The 23,069-nt window shown below is 44.3% G+C and overlaps 1 protein-coding gene across 1 annotated transcript in view; it reads left to right on the plus strand.

Annotated features, from left to right (window-relative positions):
• Positions 1 to 23,069, plus strand: part of PGM5 (phosphoglucomutase 5) — an 832,754-nt gene that overhangs the window by 453,095 nt on the left and 356,590 nt on the right. The window contains exon 7 of the mRNA XM_086961233.1: positions 12,413 to 12,528. Coding sequence (XP_086817359.1) covers positions 12,413 to 12,528 — 116 coding nt within the window. The remainder of the gene's footprint in view (positions 1 to 12,412; positions 12,529 to 23,069) is intronic.

Raw genomic sequence — 23,069 nt, forward strand, 5'->3', positions numbered from 1 at the left:
TCAACGCTTTCCCTTCTGTTGCACAGACTGGAGTTAGAATAGTAAATGTAACCCCTCCGAAGTCAAACGCTTTCCCTACTGATGCACAGACTGGAAAAGGAATAGTACATTTAATCCCTTTGAAGTCTAGCACTTTCCCTACTGTTACACAGACTAGAAGAGTAGTAGTAAATTTAACCTCTCCGGAGTCCAAAGCTTTTCCTACCATTTGGAGTGGGAATAATATATTTAACCTTCAAAGTCCTACATTTTCTACACTGTTGCATAATTTTAAGTGGGAATAGTATATCATTTAATCCCAGTCTCCAACAGATTTCTTAATATTGGTTAAATATATTTTTTATTAATATTTGTTTAGAATTAATAATATTTGTTTATATTTTTATTTGTTTTTAAATGTTTATAATATTTGTTGTAAATGTCTTGTTTTATTTTAAAAAATGCTTTATTTCATTTGTTAGGTCATTTAGTTAATGTTTTGGAATTGAATTGTTAATATTTCTTCTGCTTCGTGTAAATGTAAATAAATAAATAAGTATGTATATATGATTTATACATATATGTATACATAATGTGCCTTTTATAGTAGTACATTTAAAGAATTAAACAAAACAAATATAATGTAAAATATATTTTTTTAATTATTGTGTTACATTATATGTGTTTGTATATGTATATAAACATACCACAACGAAGATACTCCTTCCGGACTTCCAGGGACCCACGGAGAGTGGCACGCACGCCTGCGGAGTAACCTGACTATTTAAATACCTTCTCATAACTTTTACACTTTGCGCGCTCTCAGGAAAGAAAGACCCAGCATCTCATCAGTATAACTGCTGTTTATTCACACAACACGTTTCACCTATCCCAAGGCTTTTCACGTGTAAGGAACCAACCATTATCCGCAAACATAAATAACGAATAATGAACAGTAATGAAGGACTTTCACATATCTAAGCAGCCGACATATTGGAGTGAAGGAGTGGTTCAATCTGTACATTCTAAATAATGCCATTATATTACAATTCATGTCGATAGCACTAAAGCAAACTCGATAATGTTGCATTGTAAATTATAGCAATCTAAATCATAATATTCTCATATACCATAAATATAAAAACATCTTAATGACCTTAATGTCAGTCTCAAATACATAGTGCAAATTCACAACCAACAAAATAAAGCCGCTAGTCCATTTGCGCACGAGTGTGCTGCGATCTACGCTGGGATACATGCTGTGATGGTTGTATAGATTAAACACCACCGAAACGCGTTGACGCCCTAATCTATGTTGTATTCGGAAAGGCCAACAGGGTTATGGTGATAGGGAATCAAATCTCTCGCTTTCTGTTGTCCTAATTGTATCTGAAATAACAATTTTTAAGACAAAGTTTGTCTGTTTGTCTCCTGTAGTCCTATGAAAATGTTCTCTCATTTTTTAATTTGATGTTGTATAAAACCCTCTTTGGAATAGCCTTTTTATGAATTTGTGTATTAGGGAATACTGTTGGTTTTTAATGAGTAATAAATATTGTGATACCTTTTTTGCATATTTGTTACTTTCTTTGTAAGTGCTTTATTGTTCTTGTGTGTTGAACGGCGAATTACCGGGCATGTGAGTTGATTGATGTGGCTTGACTGAATCTCCAGTAAAGTGATCCTAAAGGGAAACCTTTCTTTTTTACTATTTAGGATATTTAACTACAATAATTAATAGTCTGTCGTCTATGATTTTCCATGCCGACCAATGTCACAGATATGTTGCTTTCCTCCTTGCAGTAAAACAACATGCACGCTATATGTAGTAAACTGTAGTAAAATGCCTTCTCATTGTAACTGACATAGTAATAAGACTACTACACTCACCTGTATATATTTCCCCCATGACTTCACAGCACGCTATGTGATCAAGGCTGCATGTCTGACAGCCGAAACGTGTCATTTGGACCTTGATGCTTGAATAAATTTCTATCTACTTTCATACCAGCTACTGATGTTGCGCTGTTGTGGATGCTGATGCCTTGGGATTTTGCAGGAATATATATATATATATGTATATATAGATATAGATAGATAGATATAGATAGATAAATATAGATAGATAAATATATATAGATAGAGATAGATAGATAGAGATAGATAGATAGAGATAGATATATAGAGATAGATAGATAGAGATAGATAGATAGAGATAGATAGATAGAGATAGATTGATAGAGATAGATATAGATAGATATAGATGGTTATAGATATAGATAGATAGATATAGATAGATAGATATAGATAGATAGATAGATATAGATAGATAGATAGATATAGATAGATAGATATAGATAGATAGATATAGATATAGATAGATATAGATATAGATATAGATAGATATAGATATAGATAGATAGATATAGATAGATAGATACAAATATATTGTATATCTATATATATATATATATATATATAAGTCTTTTAACAACGTTAATGTGAAGCAATATTTGTTTGAGATTTTTGTACTTACCATTATAAGGATAGGGAAGTTATATTTTTGTAAATTATATTTTAGACTCAATATTTGTGTTACATGATATTGTTGATTCCTATATTGTGTCAGTGATCCAGTGCGTAGATGTGGAGTTAGAAATTGTAAATCTATACTTTCCTATATGTACTTACTTTCGAAATGTTGTCCCTCGATATTCTTTCACCGATATTCTTGTACTATGATATTGTTAGTATCCTTATTCAGTAGTACAACCAATGGTGTCACTCTTTGCTCATGGTTGAGCTGCAATTTTCCACAAAGGAGGTGAAGGTTATTGTTATTCCATGAGAATATATACACCTAAAAGAAATAAAGTCCATACAAAAATACCTAAACATTTCAACCTGTTAAAAATTCTTAAATCCAGCTAAGTTAATGTCCCCCAAGATTGTAGTCCTTTACTGTTCTATCTCCAGTACTGCATGTTTAGAATCAAGCACTTGATAGTTGGACTAAAGGAAAGCCCATATTTTTGTAGATAGTTATAGTTGTATGGTTATTATTTATTTGCAGTCTATCGGCAGATTTATAAAACTATTTTGGATCTAAACTTACAATAATGGTAAAAATGCCTCTATTTACGTCTATCAGTAATTCGCAAAAAAAGTAAAAGACTGTATTTTTGCACAATGCACTACATTCTCCCGGTGCCTCATCTATGCTATGTAGATGGACGTACACAGAGAATAGGAGCATATGATGTTCCTAGGAGTATGCCCACTGCTAATGTATGTGATCTGCAAAAAGTAATAAATGAGTACTTTTATGAGTAGAGGTGTACTATTTTGGGGGGGAATTTGCACATATATTTTTTTAGTATATAAATACATAACTCATCCCAAAAAAGTAATATGTTTAAGGAGAAGAGGTCATAAATAATCAAAACTATGGTGCTTCACTTATGAGTGATGATCAGAACTTTTTATAGGCCGTATTCACAAATACTTTTAAAACCCTCAACCATACAGGTTCTCCTATACACATGTAGATTTACGAGTTTTGAAAATTAAGAAACATTCCCCATAGTGTGCCTGGAATGCTGCATGGATCGCAAATTTACAAGTTTTCTACTGGGAATGCCATGTAATCCTTGCTATCTTTCCATTGCAGAACTCTGTGTTTTTTCACAGAGAAAACTGTCTACTCGTGGAGGTATCCTATCCTCTATACTCCCATGTAGTCCCTCCAACTTCATGGGTGTCCCGTCCCTTTCCCAGACTTGAAGACAAGTAAGTTGAGCCCTTTTCTGGAATAAATCTCCAATCCATTTCAGTCTTGAAAAAAGTCTCAGAGGAGTTTGTGAAAGTAAACAAACTCACGAGTTTGTGGCATCTACATGCTCTCAAGACAATCCACGCATTGATTCGCCTTTTTCCCACTCCTTTGGTTGGATTTTATGTGTAGTATGTAGTGGTAGTATATAATTGTACAATAATAAAATCATTTACACTTGCCAGGTATCCTTTTGTGGCGAAGTCACAATTGTAAATTTAGAGACATGAACAGCAGCCATGCTACAGAACAACATGGCTAAAAAAAATTGAAAAAGACAATAGCTCTCTTGCAGATGAGATTTGTTGGCTTTGTCAATGCTTGTTAGTACTTATAAGTCACCCTTAAGGTGTGTCCTAAATGCCCAAAGGACAGGGTGCATGGTATTTTAAAAGTAAAACACATATATTTAATGTAATATTTACATGTCATGTTAATGAAAAACCTATGTCAAGGCTGGCTCTCCCATAGGTTAACACTGGTTTTCAAGTCAGAAATCTGCCCTCAGGCCAACTGCTCTCAAAGATACTTTATTCTTTGATGGGAGTCACTTTGCACATTTTAATGGAGCTGCGTAAATCTAATTACTGTCATGAAAGGAGAATGAGCCTGGCAGAACCAGTTTGAGGACTGTCCAAGCTTCAGGAACAGATAAAGAACTTTTCTAAGAAATATCTTTGGGAAATAATTGCTAAAAATCAATTAAATAGATTTTTGATTCTGTATCCCTTTCCCTAGTCATATTATGAAGGTAGACCTCGGGCCACATAGAAATTCTGCTCCAGCATATTTCGTAAAATAGTTCTTTTGAATCATGTTACTTTTGAAACATGCCAATTCCATATTTAGCATATCCCAGTTATAAACGTTATGCACCCACAAATTGTGGGTACTGAAGCACCCCTTATGTTCGACTTAGTTAGCCCTGAATCCATAATGTATATCCATAAGGTATACCCTCTACCTCTACTCTCTGACTCATTCCAAACCCCATTCTTAGACTGTGATTCCCAAAATAAGCCTTTCTAGACTCTTTCCTCTTCTTCCAACACACTATGCATCATCTCAAACCTCTTTTACTATTGAGATCTCCCAAACACACCTTTCTAAACCTGTCTCTCAGACTCTTCCCTCTCCACCTCCCCTTTACTCATCCCAAACCTTCTCCTGTTGATCTCCAAATAAACACTTTCGAGATCCTCCCCTCTTCTATCCCTCCACTATACTTTTCAAACCAACTAACAGACTCACATGTCCACCACTCAAATTGATTTCATATTTCCCTATACTGATCCTTTTTGGGTTCCGGTGTAGTGTGCTACTCGCTGAAAAGTGCTTCAACACCTCATCAGGGGTAGCAAGCACTATACAAAAACAAATCTTTCCCTCTTCTATCCCTCCACTATCCTTTTGCAATCCAAATAGCAAACTTACGTGTCCACTACTCAAATAAATTTCATACTTCACTATACTAATTCACCACTAATTACTTGTGGGTTCCTGAGTAGTGTGCTACTCGCCGAAAAGCACTTTGATGCCTCGTCAGTGGTAGTAAACACTGTATAAATGCGATTACAATTACATTTGCAATAAGCATAGGCTTACTGATGTAAATTGCTTTGTGAATAAGACCCTAGGTATTTCGGATGTTTGGGGCGTTCAGAGGGCCACTTAATGAGTACAACCCTTAGCAGAATGCTGGGTTGCTGGCACATTCAGATATAAAAAAATTACCTTCCATGCTTTGGCAGCATTTAGGTTGCTTTCAGCAAACTGAACATTTAATTGTATGCCATTAACTACCCTGCTCACATTTGATGGTACATATATGCCAATAAACCTCCTGTACACATTTTACCTTGCTCAGCCTCAGCCAAACATAGAGAGAGGCGCCTACTGTCTACACTACTGCTTTATTAAAAACAAAGATGAAACTAAGAAAATCAGGGAACCTGCTGTTCCAACCTAAGGCTGTTTCCAAAACATGGCTTTATATGTACTGTTCACAAAGGGATGCTTTCTTGCTCTATCCTCTTAATAGCACCATATTAAGCATAGGGATCTTGCTGAGATGTCTCAGGCACTAAAAGGTTAGGGATCCAATTAGCAAGGATAACGTTTTGGGGTGCCCTCCCCAGCTCAGGTATATTTGAAAAGTTGCTAAAACACTATTTTTGTAAGGTTTTCTGCTGCTGACCTCTGTTCTGTAGATTTTATGGCGCAACATATTTTTTTCTTTAGCTGGTGGACTTTCCCTTCGATTGAGCACTTAGGGCCTGATTACGAGCTTGGTGGTGTAGCAGCAGGCTGCCACACCAGCACGCCACTGCCACACCACCAAACTCGTCTGCACACCACCCGCCAGATTACAAGTTCATTTGTGGTCTGGCGGGCAATGCTATGGTGGTCCCACAGCGTGCGAGCCTTTCAAAGGCTCATATCTAAGCCTTAGAAATGAACCGCAATGGGAGTGCCAAAACACGTTCCTCCGCTGCATGGACTGTGCAGTCCACGCCGTGCAGGAACAGGGAGTGCATACTGCCAGAGGGGCACAACATGTGCCCCCTGCATGCACCCACAGGCCCGGAGGCAACAGAGGGCCCCGTAGGGCCCTCTTAGTTTCCTAACCGCCACACTTTTCATGAAAACTGTGGTGGTGATGGAAACTCGAAATATGCTTGGTGGTGGTGCTATGGCACCGCCTGCATATTGCTGCCTATGACCGCTGCACAACTGCCACAGGATCACTGATCTCTGGCGGTTGCAGCGGTCCAGTGGCAGTCCAACCACCCAAGTCGTAATAGGGTGGGAGGAACGCCAGTTGTGGGGGCACAAACCGCCACCACGACTATGGCGGTCCTATGGACCGTCAAAGTCATAATAAGGCTCTAAGTAGGTCTACTGTTAATTGCTTGATGAGCCCTGGAATCATCTGATATGTTGGGTATCTGAATATTGGACCTTAAATCTTTTGGAAATGAGCTGACTAATTCAACTTGTTGTCCAGTGTATTCCTCTTGATTTATCACTCTGTCCTCCATTACTACCCATAATAACTTCATAGCCGAGATTCCTAGTTGGAATTTTCGTAAAGCTTGAAACACCCAAAACCTCCAAAAAAAAGCACTTTATGAATCAACATTCTGCCAATCATTGACAATGAATGAAGTAGCTGCTTCATTGTTCAGCCAAAAGTGCTGCGGGGCCCATCAGGGAAATGAGACACTATTCAAATGCTACACTACATTGCTAAGTGATGATGCTACAAACACACTGGACACTGAAGAGTAAAGGCTTTCAGAGCATATATTCTAATGTTGTAAAGAGATAATGGAGTAAGTCTGTTGCGTTTGACTTGGCTTAAAACCAGACTAGTGAGCAAAACCAGCTTAGTAATCAGTCGGTACACTTCATTCCAAGTGCAGCTCACCTCCCATGACCCTGAGGAAAGACTGCTAATCTTATCCTGAATTGTGCTATTGGATACCGCTACCAGGCACATGAAGCAGTTTTATGCTATGATGAGCATGTACCGTGTTCTAATTTCATATTTCCATTTATTTTATTCTGCATCCAAAATGCATTAATTTTAATGCACCCTGATAAGAGTCAACGAAAAGGATATTAAAACAATTACAAGGCTGAACAATCTTCGAGCAAGAGAGACAAATGCTAGGAGGACAGCCATTCTTTGTGAATTCAATAGTATATTGATGATGAGATCCTAGTGAAAAAGGAGATGTGAAGTTTGAATCGGAGCAAGGATCAAGAGCATGTTTCTAAGAAACCCCTAGTAACTTAGGTTGCTGTGCTGTGTTGCATGAAAAAATAGTACATTTGCCCCCTTGTCTGTACCGAAAGGTGTCGCATTGGATAGCATTTACTCTGCATCACACTATGCAGAGCATGCACCAGTACACCTACATAAGTGCTGCCCCCTCTTTGTGTGAAGCTGCTATACTCTGCATAAAAACAGTGCTACTGTGGGCAGTATTGAAATGCCCTACTAGAGCCCATAATGGATTCTATGTCAGGACCGAGGGGGGAGGATAATGCAATTCTCTCTTTACTTCATTTATTAGTTGTTACATAAATCAACACGTCAAACTACTTTTTCCATGAACCATAGGAAAAAGAACTACAACAATCCATGTCCTTCATAGAATGTAAACTTTCCTTCCTTCACGTTAGATTGGAAATGTTATATTCACCAACGTGCGGCTCCATAGCCAGAGAAGTGCTTAGATGAATGCATTGAATTCTCATTTACATAGCACTTTGAACGAACCACTGCGCATAGTAGCCGTGCTACAATAAAAATGTCAACTTAAAATATATTGCAAAATTATTTTGACGATGATGCAATGCTAGTACCATTTAAGTTTATTTAGAAATACTGCATGATCATGTATGAAAGAGAAACACTTTTCAAGGCATATGAATACAACATATTAATTCATCGCTTATCTTTATATTTTAAGACGTTGGCGCATATCCGCATTTTATTTTAAGGTTTTACTGTGCTTTGCTCTTCCCACAATTTAGAATGTATGATGCCAAATGCTTTACAAACGGCGCCTGCAGGTCTATCAAATTCTACGCCAGCTCTATCTTAGACAACCATATGGCAATCAACACTTGTTGCTAAGCAAGTAAATCAATATAATGTTTCATATGACTACAATTTATATAAATATAGAGACATTAAGAAAACATTTGCACTGTTTCCAACATTATCTTTATCACAATTCTGCCCCAGGAGCATGAATAGGGCAATATCCATGATAAAACTTCAAAGAACATATATGTATCTAAGTCTTGCATGAGTCAAATTTATGCCAGATCTTTTCCTGATTTTACTTTATCTTTTCCCATATTCAACTCATACCCAATAATCCCAGTTACAATAATTGTTCGATGCAAAAATGCATATTTCATATTGTTTATGGAAGTATCATATAATGTTGGGTGTTTAATATCTGGTAATTCAGTGTACATTACCCTCTTTCAATAGTCTGTTGTCTGTCTTTGTAGTTCTCAGCACCATTTGTAACACAACAATTCAATTTGACACATTAAGCAGCATCTTCTGGTTGCACATTCACAATCTTTTTGTCCAACATGTTTAGCACTCTAATAACATTTTCTCACTTTTCCCCTTGTTCAAATTAATTGACTGCTTCCAAGAATTGAAATCAAATGTTATGAATACCCTGATGCAAACAATTAGCCTGCACTGCCACCTGTGCTTTGGTATTATTAAACATAATTGTGAGCAGCATTGGTTAAGAAGGGGGACAATAAGGACAGAAAAAACACAAGTGTCAGTACACAATAGTGTGGTGGGACTAAAAAATCCCAATTAACTGGTGACACTACATTTCAGAGTTCAGATCAAAGCATTAACCAAAATTAGCTCTGGGTCAGCCAGAAAAGCCAGGTCTTGAGGCTCTTTCTGAAGCTGTGCAGGACAGGGGAGTGTCTGATGTTGACTGGGAGCTCTTTCCAGGCTTTGGCTGCGATGTAGGAGAAGGCCCTTTAACCTGCTCTGGCTCTGCGGATGCACGAGGTCACGACTAGGGCGAGGTCGGCGGAGTGGAGGTTTCTTTTGGGTGCGTGGAAAGAGATTCTTTCGTTGAGGTATTTGAGTCCGATGTTGTGGAGGGATTTGTAGGCGTGGGTGAGTAGCTTGAAAGTTACTCTCTTCTCGACTGGCAGCCTGTGGAGGTCTCGCAGGTGCTGTGTCATGTGCTCATGACGTAGGATGCCGAGGACTGGTCTGGCTGTGGTGTTCTGGGTGGTCTGGAGTTTGTGTAGCAGGGATTCATTGATTCCAGTGTAGAGGGCGTTTCCATAGTCCAGTCTGCTAGTTATGGGTACATGGGTGATGGTCTTTCTTGCTTCGGGGGGATCCACTTGAAGGTCTTGTGACGGATGCGGAGGGAGTTGAAACTGGTGGAAGTGGCGGGGTTGATCTGGCACATTATGGTGAGGGAGGAGTCTAGAATGATACAGAGGTTCCGGGCCTGATCTGTCGGGGTGGGTGAGTTTCCGAGGGTGGAGGGCCACCAGTTGTCCCAAGCAGTGGGGGGGGGGGGTCCAGGGATGATTACCTCTGTCTTCTCTGAGTTGAGCATTAGGCAGCTGATGCTCATCCAGGCTGCAACATCTTTCATTCATTCCTGGAAGCTGAGCCTGTCTCCAGGCATCTTCATAAGGGAGAGGATGAGCTGGGTGTCATCGGCGTAGGATACTGTGCTGAGTCCATGCTGTCTGACAATGGCAGCGAAGGAGGCCATGTAGATGTTGAAGAGTGTGGGGCTGAGCTATGATCCTTGGGGTACTACGCAGTTGATCTCTGTGGGTTCGGAGAGGAAGAGTGGGAGTCTGATCCTTTGGCTCCTGCTGGCGAGGAAGTAGCGGATCCAGTCGAGGGCGGTTCCCCGTATGCCGGTGTTGTGGAGTCTGGCGGGAGACGGTGTTGAAGGCTGCAGAGAGGTCTAGCAGGATGAGGGCAGCGGTGTGGCCCTGGTTGAGTAGCACGCAGATGTCGTCTGTGGCAGGGAGGAGGGTGTTCTCCGTGCTGTGGTTGCAGCAGAATCTGAACTGGGAGGAGTCGAGGATGGCGTTCTCTTCTATGAAGGTGGTCAGCTGGGCGTTGACGAAATTCTCAGTGACGTTTGCTGCAAAGGGAAGGAGAGACATGGGCCAGTAGTTTTTCAAGTCTGTTGGGTCAGCCGTGAGTTTCTTGAGGAGGTGCTTGACCTCAGCCCACTTCCAGTCATCAGGAAGATGCTGGATTCAAAGGTGGGCGTTGATGGTGCAGCGTAGCTCAGGCGCAATGGCGGCAGCAGCTCTGTGGAAGATGTGGGGCAGGCACAGGTCCATTGGGGCTCCTGAGTGGGTGCTTTTCATGGTCGTGGTGGTGTCTTCGGTGGTAACCGGTGTCCAGGTGGTGATGGTGGGGTGGCTGTCATTGCTGGAGGGGAGGGTGGTTTCAGGAGTCTGTTCGCTTAAGTTGTCATAGAGGGCCTTGATTTTCAGGTGGAAGTAGGAGCCGAGCTTGTTGCAGAGGTTCTGGGATGGTGTAACGTCTGTGGCTTCGCTGAGGGTTTGGTGAACTGCTGAAGAGTTCCTTTGAGGGGGCGTTGTCTGTCGGGGTGGCTTGTCTGCGCAGCTGGTGATCAAGCGGTGTAGTTCTGTGGCTGTAGAGTTGCCGTCGGTCATGGGGGAGGGGGTGGTCATGGATGAGGGTAGAGTTGAGGAGCTCCTCTGTGGCATTCCTCCAATTTCTTTGTGATGGGCACGGGGCGGGCTTGTGTGTGGTGGTGGTGCTGAAAAAGAAGTGTGTGCAGTGGTGGTCTGTCCAGAGGGGCTGTGAGGTGTGGCTGAAGTGGATGTTTGTCCCTCCTGCGAAGATGGGGATGAGGCTGTTTCCGGCTTTGTGGGTGGGAAAGGTGAGGAGCTGCTTCAGTCTGAGGTTGTCCAGGTTGTCCAGGAGGGCGGTAGAGTAGGGGCCGCTGCGGTTCTCGAGGTGGAAGTTCAGGTCTCCGATGAGTATGTAGTCAGTGGAGGCAATGGCGTGGGGTGCGATGAGGTCGGCAATGATGCTTGAAAAAGGAGCGGGAGGCCCAGGGGGTCTGTACGCGAAGGTGCCATGAAGCGTGGTTCTGGGGCTGGTCTGGATGTGTAAGTGGAGGTGTTCGGTGTTGGAGAGGGAGTCGGTTGCACAGGAGGTGGAGAGTCGAGGGAGCTCTTGTGTGTGATGTCATATGAATATTCATTTTACTAGATTTCTGAACCAGTGAAAATTACCATTGTTCTGTGTTTTATGCCAAAGACTATGCTCCTTGTTACTATGCATGTGAATATGGCAGTCATTGAACTTCCTGTTCTTCTGTATGTGCCAACAACTAGGCCCATCGTTAGAAATATCATACCAATATATACCTGTTTCATTAGATTAACTGTGGCCAGCAAAAATCAGTGCCCTATGGCCTCCTGTTGAAGTCTTCAAAGCAACATATCTCATGACTTAGAGCAATGTCATGCATTCATGTGTTGAGTGAACAGACGATACTTAGCAAAGGTGGTGATACGGAGGTTGGTACATCCCGCACTGTTGCTCCCCGTATGGGGCAAAGAGAACTTCTGTTATGCTAACAGGTGACACAGAGTTTGTGGCTGATTATAAGCATATGCTGCCGCTGTCCAGTCCTTCTCTATGCATCTACTCAGACTACCTGTGACCTAAGTATTCAGCTTAACTAAGCTAGAAAATCACTGTTGAAACAGTCACCTGGCCTCTTATTCCTCACAGTTGCACAATAGGTTCTGGGAGTGGTGAAACCAGCAACCCCGAAAATGTATTGATAGAGCTCCCAGGGATGCTAGCACGTTCAGCCTTAAGCAATAGTTAATATTTATGTCATAATGCTGATAAGTAGTTTGATCTTGAATATTCAATTATGCATTAATAAAACAATATCTTAATGAGTTAAACATCCCTGCCAAGAGCTCTATGTAATATCTTTGCTTCTTACTGGTTTCAGATTTTGCACACACAGCAATCCCTCATGACTCTCTTGATTTCATTTCCAGGGTAGCAAAGTCAATGAAAATCCCTGTCTATGAAACCCCAGCTGGATGGAGGTTCATTGCAAATCTCATGGACTCTGGGAGATGTTCCCTTTGTGGTGAAGAGAGCTTTGGAGCAGGTAATACAATATGTCACAATATAGACCATTCATGATATCAGTTCATTGAAATGTGAAAGTGCTCATTGCCTGGACTTGTGACAGGATGTAATTTATCACAGCAGGCATCAATGAGACACAGGGAGGAGCCTTGTTCCCATTCGGCATGCTCCTAGGTCCTAAAACCTTCATGTTCATAACTGTGTGAAAAACAATTGCATCAGTGGAAATGTGGCTGTTTAGGACACCTGCCAGATCTTTTTTTAAAGCATACATTTAATTTTTCAATTCTAGTTTTTTTTCCTTTTATCATTTTTAATATTTGTATCATAACACTGAACGTCTTGCTAAGTTCCACGATGTCATCGGAAAGTTCGTGATTTGTAAATGGACAGTTTGCTCTCCGTGCCCTAAACACCAGTTATTTCACGATTATCTAAGCTGCCATGAGTCTATGAAGTTAGCATAGAATGTACATATTTTGCTCTTTTCCGATTCCATCAGAAATGCTAAATATATAGAAGGTGTAACACAGTTCATTCTGACATAAAGATTACATCGCATCACAATCTATTTTTCTTAAGAATAAAAGTGCTTGTTGTTAATTTACTCTATATTTTTTTAATCTGGGTGGAGTTCATAGAGTAAAGTGCAAAAAAAGCTCTGCTGTGCTACATGGAGCTCCACAAGTGGCGGAGTGTGTTAGATAAATGGCGTTCACAATGATTTTCAGCGCCGGGTGGTTGTCCCCACTGTTGCAATCATCGCAAAACGGCACCATGCACAGCGCAAGCTGTGTGCGTACACATAGAAGTTGCAACTCGTCATTTTTATGATTTAAATTTCTTTGTTGTTACAGTTATAACATACAGTGATGGCTTGATGGCCTGAAAACCACAGGCCGCGGTGAATACATTTGTGTAGTAGCCCCATAACTTCCCCGGACCCGGGGACCTGCTTAGAAGTATGTCAGAAATGTGCCACTGTCTCCCACATTCCACTCTGAATAAGCATCCTTAAGTATGTGTTGTGTTGACCTCCAACAGGTGAAGTAGGCGTAAGTATTTAGGACATGTGAGTTCGCGAAATTCTGTTGTCAATTGTTTAAGAATGGCTTCCAGAGCTTGGGGAATGATGATCCTTCATTCATTAGTGTGAGGGTGATTTGCTCCATCCCCATTATGTACCACAGTCAGTGTAGCCATCCTGGATGATTGGGAATGTGAATGGTACCCCATGGCACTAATATATTCTGAAGGGCTGCCAGTAGTGCTAGCCCAATGTGTATGCCTCTGCTGGGAAGAAGAGTGTGTTAGGGAGACCAGAAAGGATATAAGCCGGGAATCTGGGTATTTCTGTTTCTAGGTGTGTGTCTGTCCTTAAGAACCTGTGCCCAGTACGGTGCAAGTTTTGGGATTCCCATAGTATGTGTAGTAGTGTGCCAGGAGATCCATATTGGCGCCAGCAGTCAGGTGATCTAGATGGTATGTGTTTGTGTATTCTGATGGGGTGAGATACCAATATATTATTTGCCGATTCAGTGCCTGGGACATTACAGGCTGTGTGTCGAGCACAGTAGTGGATATCTTTCCTTTCTTTTAGAGACAACTCCCTGACTCCCATCACTTCTGGCCTGGGGATTTGGTGGTTGTGCTCTCCAGGCTTAGGAGCCAATACAGATGGGTGATAAGATGTGTGCTAGGTGTGCTAGAAAGCAGCCAGCGTTCATATAGGGTAAGATGTTGTTGCGCCCCATGTCAAGTTGTGGGTTACATCACCCAGTGACGAATCTGGGTGTAGTGCAGCACTCACCTTCGGGGAGTCTGTGCTCTTGGGGAAGGAATTTAAACAGGATGGGAACCTCCATGTCGAACATGTGTCCCACCGATCTGCATCCTGCTTGGTTCCAGCGGTAGAACGTTGGGTTAGTTAGGGCCGTGTAAAATCAGAATTCCATACTATTGGTGTCGAGGGAGGGGAAGGAGGTGAGGTTCCTTTGAGTCGCCACCATGTCCCATATTGCTAGTGCTGCTTTGGTGATTGAGGAGAGCTAAAAATTGGGGGGCCGTGCGTTTTTAGGAAGGAAGGGTATTCTCCACAGGGGTCGCCCTGCACGTGCCCTTTCTATAAAGAGCCAATGTTTTCTGACTCTGTGCATGGTGCCACTCTACAAAGATTCTTAGTTGGGTGGCCAGGTAGTACCGGACTAGGTCCGAAACCCCTATGCCACTCTCCAAGGGGGCCCATAAGCTAGGTCTCTTTGGAGTCAGGGACAACTGTAGGTCCAGACAAAGCAATTGAGATTTTCCTGGAGGGAGCGAAGGGAGCCCGGTGGTTCAATTGGTAGTACATGGAATAGATGCAAGATCCAGGGTACAACTGACATTTTCATTGCGGCTGTCCTCCCAGGCCAGAAGAGTGGTTCCACCAGCAACTAAACTCGGAGTGTACCTGATGGATCAGTGCAAAATAGTTGAGCAACACTGTCTAGGAAATTGTGGGGGCGATTTGGAGTCCTAAGTATATGGAACGTGGCCCACTGAAGAAGAAAGGATTGTCGAAGGGCGACTAGGGAGTGTTACTGCAGGGTTAGGTTAAGAGCTTGTAATTTATGGATATTTATTTTAAACCCAGCTATTTGGCCAAATGCTGCAAGCTCGTCAAGGAAGGCCGCTAAGGAGGAGGCTGGATTCTCTATGGTCGCCAATACGTCGTCCGTGTGTTCTCCGGGTTTGTGACAAACCCGGAGAACACAGGGACGACATCCCATCCCCTTCGTAATGGCAACAAGCCGATAACCTAGGACAAGCGGATTGGCTTGCCTATATTTAACCGACCGCATACCCGCGTCGGACCCTGATACCCGCAACACATTACCTTGACGCTCGAAAAAGCATATCCTTCTTGCGTCTATCATTACTCACACCCGATTAGGACCGGGTTGGAATTATCACCGGTCCCACGATACTGCCTTCAGCCTAACTTCGACAGCCCTGAAGTGTCACGGGTCTACCCAGATATGGACGAAACACGTGTCCGCTGCTTTCTTGTGAAACAAATACTCTCACCGGATAAATAAAAAACAAACAAGACAATAACATTGGAGTTTGATCTTATCCTTTCATCGAATGTTACAACACCTTACCTATGAACAAACTCAGGTTGTGTGCGCTTGACTTTGCTTAGTATATAGAGGCTATTGTGATAGTTCTAGAGTCAATTTGTAGTGAGTATGCAAACATCCTCCCCCTTAGTTCGGCCTCTTTAAATAGTACTTTTCCCCTGAAGTGTCGGGAGACCAGGATGGCCACTCCCGCTGTTTAGTTCAAAATAGATGAGAAGTACTGGTGAGGGAAATGTTTGGAGCGGAGCCTATTTTCATCGTGAGGGAGGAGGTGTGTCTCCTGTAGTAGGCAAATGTGTGCCCCTGCATGCTCCAGGTATGATAAGATAGAGCTTCTTTTCAGGGGATGATTGAGGCCTTTAACATTCAGTGAGAGAACTCTCAATTGGTCTGACATTGGGCAAATGGGTGAGATTCTTTACTGAGGCCACCCTGGAGCGAACGGGAAGTCAGGCGGGAAACGTAGGTGATATGCATTGCATTAGGTGACAATGAAAGTAAAGGCTTGTGTAGGTAATTCCCGGGTCCAACCAAAAGTGAGAACAATAAAGCGCCCACATTTTCGGCAAAAAACAACAACAAATTAAAACTGGCATGAGTAAATGTAAAGTCCATTTCTGGTAAGTCGATTTTTGTTCACAATTTGAGGTTCGTGGGTGCGGCCCCCCTCCCCGCCCAGGCCCCACTACCCAAAGCTAAAGCTGTGTGGTAAGGCAGAAGTGGAGGAGAGAAAAGGAGCAGAGCAGAAAGATTGAGCGCAAGACCCCCAAAGGTAAGCCCTGCATAATTCAAGATGTTGCTGGTATTGAGGATGCTCCGGATAGTGAGTCTATGACTGCCTGCTATTCTCTGGCTATTGTTTCAGGGTTTGGGCTATACTCGGCCAGGGAGGCTCCGACGGCCCCCAGTCCCCGGTTGCTCATCCCATCCGATTCCCTTCTTTAGCTCCACTTATGCGAGTCACTCTTCAGGTCCAGTGTGCGGTGTGCTTCCTCCAATGATCGAATTTGGTGTAGTTTCCCTTCATGGTGGAAGATTGGGCAAAAGTGAATATCCCATGAGTAGCTTACTCCTGCCGCATGGAGGTGAGCAGTGATAAGAAAAAAAAACAAGAACGTAGAAGGCTTTACGCTTCTGGAGGGTCATGGCTGCGAGGTCTTGATATAGGACCGGATGGTAGCCTTGCTAAATAAGGGATGTTTATCTCTGACCCGCTGGAGGATCCGCTCCTTCAAGGGGAAATCATGTACACACGTTAGGATGTCAGGCAGTGGGGCTTTGGGCGAGCGTTTGAGGCCCACTCTGCGTGTCCTGTTGAGCTTGATTTCCACCTCAGGGGTATCCTCCAGGATGGATCTGAAGAGTTCCTTCACAAAGGAGGTGACATCTGATCCTTTGGCCTCAGATGGGACCCCTCATATGCGGATGTTACTCCGGCGTGATCTGTTCTCTCAATCTACTGTATGAACTTGGATGTCCAGGTGCTGGTCCATGAGGCGAAGAATCTCTTGTTGGAGTTGCTCTATTTCTTCCGCCCTGCTTGTTGTATGGTCTCCCAGCGTGGAGACTCTCTCGCCAAGTCAGTCTAGGTCACGCCAGGTTTCTTTCAGTTCCTGTGTGAACTCCTTCCTGAAGGACTGAAGATATTCAGACAAAGAGGTGAACAGCGATTCCAGATAAGGACTAGTGATCAGCTCATCCGGGACCCCAGCACCAGAGAGCTCTTCTAAGGGCATTGATGAAAGTGTATCACCCCCGGTTTTCCTGTTGACTTTAAGAGCAAGTCCTTAAGGTTGCGATCCTTTTTCCCCCTTGCAGCCACCATGTTTAGGATGGATGGGGTTCCAGGAAACAGTTAGGAAGGGAGTTATCAAAATGTTTAGAGGATCTGTTGTGGGTGCGAGGGTTAGCCCCGGTGCCTGGAATTGGATTCTCTGCAGGTTCAATCTGGATCTCTGCTGTGGGGCAGGCTGTGCCTTGGAGTTGCCCCAATGTGTGTGGCCCAACCCAGTCACCGCCACCGGCCCGGGCTTGCACCCAATGTGACCAGCCCTACTGTCTCATTATTCTGACACCCTTTAAATGTTTGTGGGATTTGTGGGGGGTTACTAGCTGGAGGTGATCCTCAGAAGCTGCCTGCATGTACCGCTTTGCTCCAATCGTGAGATCAGAAAGGGGGCAGCTTGTTTCCCCTCACTAGGGGCCAGGGTATTTTAGCTTACTTTGGTTCCCTCCTGGATTTAAGCTAGCCTGGCTGATGACTGCTGATAAGCCAGAAACCGGTCCCAGGATGCTTGTTTCCGGTCCAGGGTAGACATGACTTGGCAGTTCGGGCTGAACTGTTCCCATGAGACACATAGTCAGACTGATTTGCATATGGCCATATCTGAACTGGGGTGGCGGAGTGAGTTAAAGAATTATGATGGATTAAACCCAGGTCAGTTGACTGAGGGTGAGTGCTTGCAATGTTCAACACTCCGTCCATCATCCCCTTTGGGTTTTGCTTTGTTCACCCTAAGTTGGCAGAGTATGCCCAAATGTGGGTCCCTTGCTCACTTTGCCACTGAATTTAAGCTGGCCTGGCTGATGATGGCTGATTATCCAGCAACCGGTCCCAGGATGCTTGTTTTTGGTCCAGGGAAGACATGGCTTGGCAGTTCGGGCTGGACTGTTACCCTGAGGCACAGGGTCAGACTGATTTGCATATGGCCATGTCTGAACTGGGGTGGCGGAGTGAGCTAAAGAATGATGATGGATTAAACCCAGATCAGTTCACTGGGGGTAAGTGCTTGGAATGTTTAACCCTCCACCCATCATTCCCTTTGGTTTTACTTTGGTTCCCTCCCCCAGCAGCCAGAGTCAAGATTGTGGGGCCATTTAGGTTGTTTTACAGTGGGTCATCCGTGTTCCAATGCTTCAATCCCTGGTTCGAGCCTTCCCAGATAAGGCAGCCCCTTGGAGGGCCAAGCAATGCTCTTGCAGGTAGGCCTTGCTGCTTAGTTGGGGGGGGGGGGTCACCCCCAAGTGGGCAGCGACTAGCACGGGCCGGTTGCTTTTTCCTATGGTCGGGTGGGGTGATCGTGCCTTTCTCCCTTGTGGGATACTACTGCCGATGCAGGTGCACGGAATCCCTTGTGTCTGTTGTCCAGGAGGCCCCCTCCACCGGGGGCAGGATGTGGCGCCAAAGGCCTGGGGCGTTCTCTACCTTCCTCCAGGGCCACTCCTCCCAAAGACCCTCTCTCCACCTGCTGGGTCAGCCTTTCCCAATGTCGGATGGATCCCCAGTCAGGGTGCTCGTCCGGGGCACCGGGGACCCCAGGGCCTCCCTCTGGTTCACATCAGCCACGGCTCTTCCCAATTCCCTACTCACCTCGGTGCCCCCAGTGCAGTCAACCAGTCTGAGGTAGCCTAGCCTTCTCTCAGCTACGCCAATTGTGTCTGCCCCTTCAGGAGTCCGTCTGCTTTCCGCTGCTCTGCCGGTTTGGCCTGCCACCAAGATGGACACCTTCCTGCACATAAACAATCATGCATGGCATTTTGCTGTTTCCCTGTGTGCTGCACAATGCAGCACACATAGAAACAGCAAAAACAAGGAGAAATAAAGCATTTCTAATCATTTCGCCATTTTAAGACCAGGTATTTTTGGTCTTGATTTTGGTGATGCCTCCTGTTCGAAATGGGATCCCTGGCTGGCCAGGGCTTGCGCCAAAGTCAGTCAGAGACCACCACTCCTAAGTCAGGGCAAGGGAGTTACACGCCAAGATAACCCCTGCTCACCCTCTAGGTAACGTGGCGCGAGCAGCAAGGCTAAACTTGGAGGCGATGTGAGTTAAATATTTGCGCACGCACCCCAGCAACAACACCCAAGGCCCACCACAAAGGAAACTCCACACAAGGTTATATATAAAAATAGCCTTTGTATTATACCAAAACACATTAGATAAAACACACACTTTACAATGTGCCAACAGGCACGGGCAGAATTTACAGGGGATATGTACAAGACAGGGCCACAGGGACCACTGTCAGGAATAAGCACTTTAAGAACTTAGCACTAGGTAGAATTAGCACTTAGAACATAGAATATAAATCACTGTAGCACAAACATAGGACATAAAGTACACAACCAGTAACTACTGGTAACCAGAACCTCACTAGCACCACCTGTACTAGCAAGAACAACCACCTAAGTATCACAATACCTGTAGGGGTATAAGCATAGGAACATAACACATGATGCATAAACATACATTCAGCGGTGTAAGGAAGGAAAACACATGATGTATCAACAACACATTCAGAGGTGTAAGAACAAGGCACATGATGCATAAAAACACATTCAGAGGTGCAGGGAAGGAAAACACATGATGCATTAAACAACACATTCAGTGGTGTATTAAAGAACAATTGCGCCAACTCGCATAAGTCACCACCTGTGACTGTCCCTAGGCCAACTGGCCTTGTTGGGGCTAGGACGCCCTGTGTCCCAGTGTCAGGGGCCTAAACGTGGCAGTTGCCCACAAAGTGCTGGGGAACTGGTGAAAACAATGGTGGGGACAACGTTGGAGCCTTCCAGGCTCTGCACAAATAAGAGGTCCCCCTGAGCCTCTCAGGGCTCTAAACAAATGAATGGCCCCTGTGAGCCTCGCTGGGCGCTTAACCAAAAATGGTTTTCTCCCTTATGAATTACTCAATTTCTTAACTGCTTTGTGGCTCGTTGTATGATAATGGGATTGGTGAGCAGCCTGAACTTTCACCAGTTACATGCCAATAAGTGGGGAGTGAATATGCCCATGATATGTTCGTGTAAACCACACAGTATTATATTGCAAGGACTGAAAAGATGTAATTATACAATCAAACTGCATCTCTGGACATATGTTTTGTCGTGCTAAGTATAGTAATTCAAGCCTCAATGCCAAAGGGTACCATGTTCTCGAATTTTGCTGGGAGTAGGTCAAAATTATAATAGAACATACTGCATGCTAAATAATTAGAGGTGTTAGTACAAATATGTTATGCTTATACATACTACTTGGTATAACTTTAAAAATGTTGATAATGTTTAACCATACACTTTGAACTGTATATCAATTGTGCCATGCATGAGAATTTTAATAGGCAATTCGGGTACCCGAGGCTGCCTTGGGGTCCGTGTAGTGATTTTGAGCTGCACCACAAGCGTGTAAAAGTCAGACTACAATGTCCAGCATTCCATAGGAGCCGTCCCTGGGAACACCCGTTTACCCTATGACCCGGTTCTTTAAATCTCTTTGGAAGGCGCCGCGCTTAACTCACTTACAGAACTCTGCTCGTAATTGATGGATTGAATTTCCCTGACAGAAGTAAGTCCCTCACGCAAACGCTGAGCGCGTGTTTTCATGACTAAATTGCCGGTTTCAAAAACATGAAACTAACACGCTGCCGCCCCTTCCCTTTGTTGCAGCGGGCTTCGGTAAAGCTGACACCGTAGCCGGACAGAATTGGATTCTGCTTTCCGTGTGCCTCACTTTCATTTAACCCCCGGCGCTCAGGTAGGAACGTTTTCCTTTCTGTGGCTTAGGTGGCTGAGCTTCATTTTTTATAAATAACACGCGCATTTACCCTGGAATTGTTTCCATTTACTTACTTAGCCCACCACATCGGCGCGGCAAGCCATGAGAGCTGCATACCCACCCTGAATGTGTTCCGCAAGGCGGACACCACGTTTTCAGGCCATCCACGTACCAACTGCAGGTATGATCTACCCCCGTGAAGGGCGCATGTTATGTATGACTGCTCTATTTCCCCACATACAACGAGCTATTGATTGTGCTGAGTTTTCCTTATATTTCCCTATATGCCTTTTCAGAACTGATTGTTTTCTGAGAATTGCCCACACTACGGCAACGTCCGTGCCAGTGCGCAGGTAATTTTTTTCCCTTGTTTCTTTGGAGTCAGAGGATATATTTTAATGGTACTATGATATACAAACCTGAAACCAACCCTGTATGTTTCCACAGATTCATTTTTCCCAGTCCCTGTCCTGAAGAGAACCTACAACACCCTGGTTCGAAACGCGTCGACACCCCACCCTGTGGCAACTTCAAAGGGTGCCGCTAGGACACAATTAATTCCACTTTATTGGACCCCTAGCTGTGCAACCCCATTTAAATATCTGACCACAGGCTTTGGTAGACAGGCAGGCTCTCATTTCCACCTTCATCCCGCCTGTCCCCTGGGTTCATAGTTCTAAGGACTGGTTTTCTTTCTTGTTGTTTGCATCAGTATTGCACTATTCAAACCTGCAATTGAATTGAACCAATTTATGTTTTATTGTCTTGTTGTGTTATTATTTGTTTCGTTTGACTCGAGAGTTGTAAATAGTGTACATTTGTAAATTTGTATTTTTGTAGATACCGTGTATATGAACCTACTGTCTTGATGGTCTTTTGTTTGTGCCGGTGTATTTTGAAACCTTAAGAATCTGAAAAAAAGATAAATAAATGTGTTCTGGAATATAAATACAGTGGTCACGTAGTACATATAGACTGCGTGCCTGTAAGATATTGTGTTAAATTGTCCTGTCCAGCCACCCCTTTCTGTTTTTCATAACCAAAAATGGGGGCACTAAAGAGCCTTTCAGGGCTCGTCACCACTTTGCCCCCTTAGCTCCACTGGGCTTTAAGTAAAGAAACGATGCCTCGAGCGTCTCGTGGGCTTTGCAGAGCAACTCGAACTGCCCTCTGAGCCCCTCCGGGCTCTAAATTAACAATGGCCACCGTTGGAGTTCCTCTCTGGGGATTTGCACTTCACTTCTGCCCCCCAGGACGTTGGGAACTCGTCGGCTCAAGAGGCTGTGGCCTAATCCCGTGGGCGACCCCTCTCAAGGGGGCTCAGAAACAACTTATGCCCCCGGGGCCCTCTTGGGAGTCAAACAACTGTCCTTGCGATGGAGGGGAGCGGTGGGCACCGACAACGTGCCCCGACGCTCTCCTCTTCCCTAATGGGCCCCACTCACCGGCTTCTCCTGGGGTAAGAGGCAGTCTCCGCTGGACTCCCTCGGGAGCTCCTCCGGTCTTGGGGCGGCTGGCGCTTTTCTCGCCGGTCCCGTCCCCGAGCACTTCTCGCTGCCCTCTGGGGCTCTCCCTCGCTGTTGGGAGCCCCGGGGGACGTAAGGCAGCCTGGCTCCTTGTTTAGGAAACGCGGGGATCTTCTCAGACACCGGAGCGCGGGGTGGGCTCCCGTCCGCTTCCGGTTTCGAATAGAGCACTTCCGGGTGTCCCTCTGTCCCGCCCCCGGCCTGCCTGACTTCCTGCGGTGGGCCGGGCGGCGGCGGGGATGATTTTGCAGGGCAATGCTGGGTGGGCACCAGCTTTAAAGATAAATTAAGCGCTCCCAAAGCGCTCGTGAAAAATAAAGCGCTCCCTGCGCTAGGGCACAATTAAAGCGCTCACAG

Source organism: Lissotriton vulgaris, chromosome 3_1 (assembly GCF_964263255.1).
Source record: "Lissotriton vulgaris chromosome 3_1, aLisVul1.2, whole genome shotgun sequence".
Classification (NCBI taxonomy): Eukaryota; Metazoa; Chordata; class Amphibia; order Caudata; family Salamandridae; genus Lissotriton; species Lissotriton vulgaris.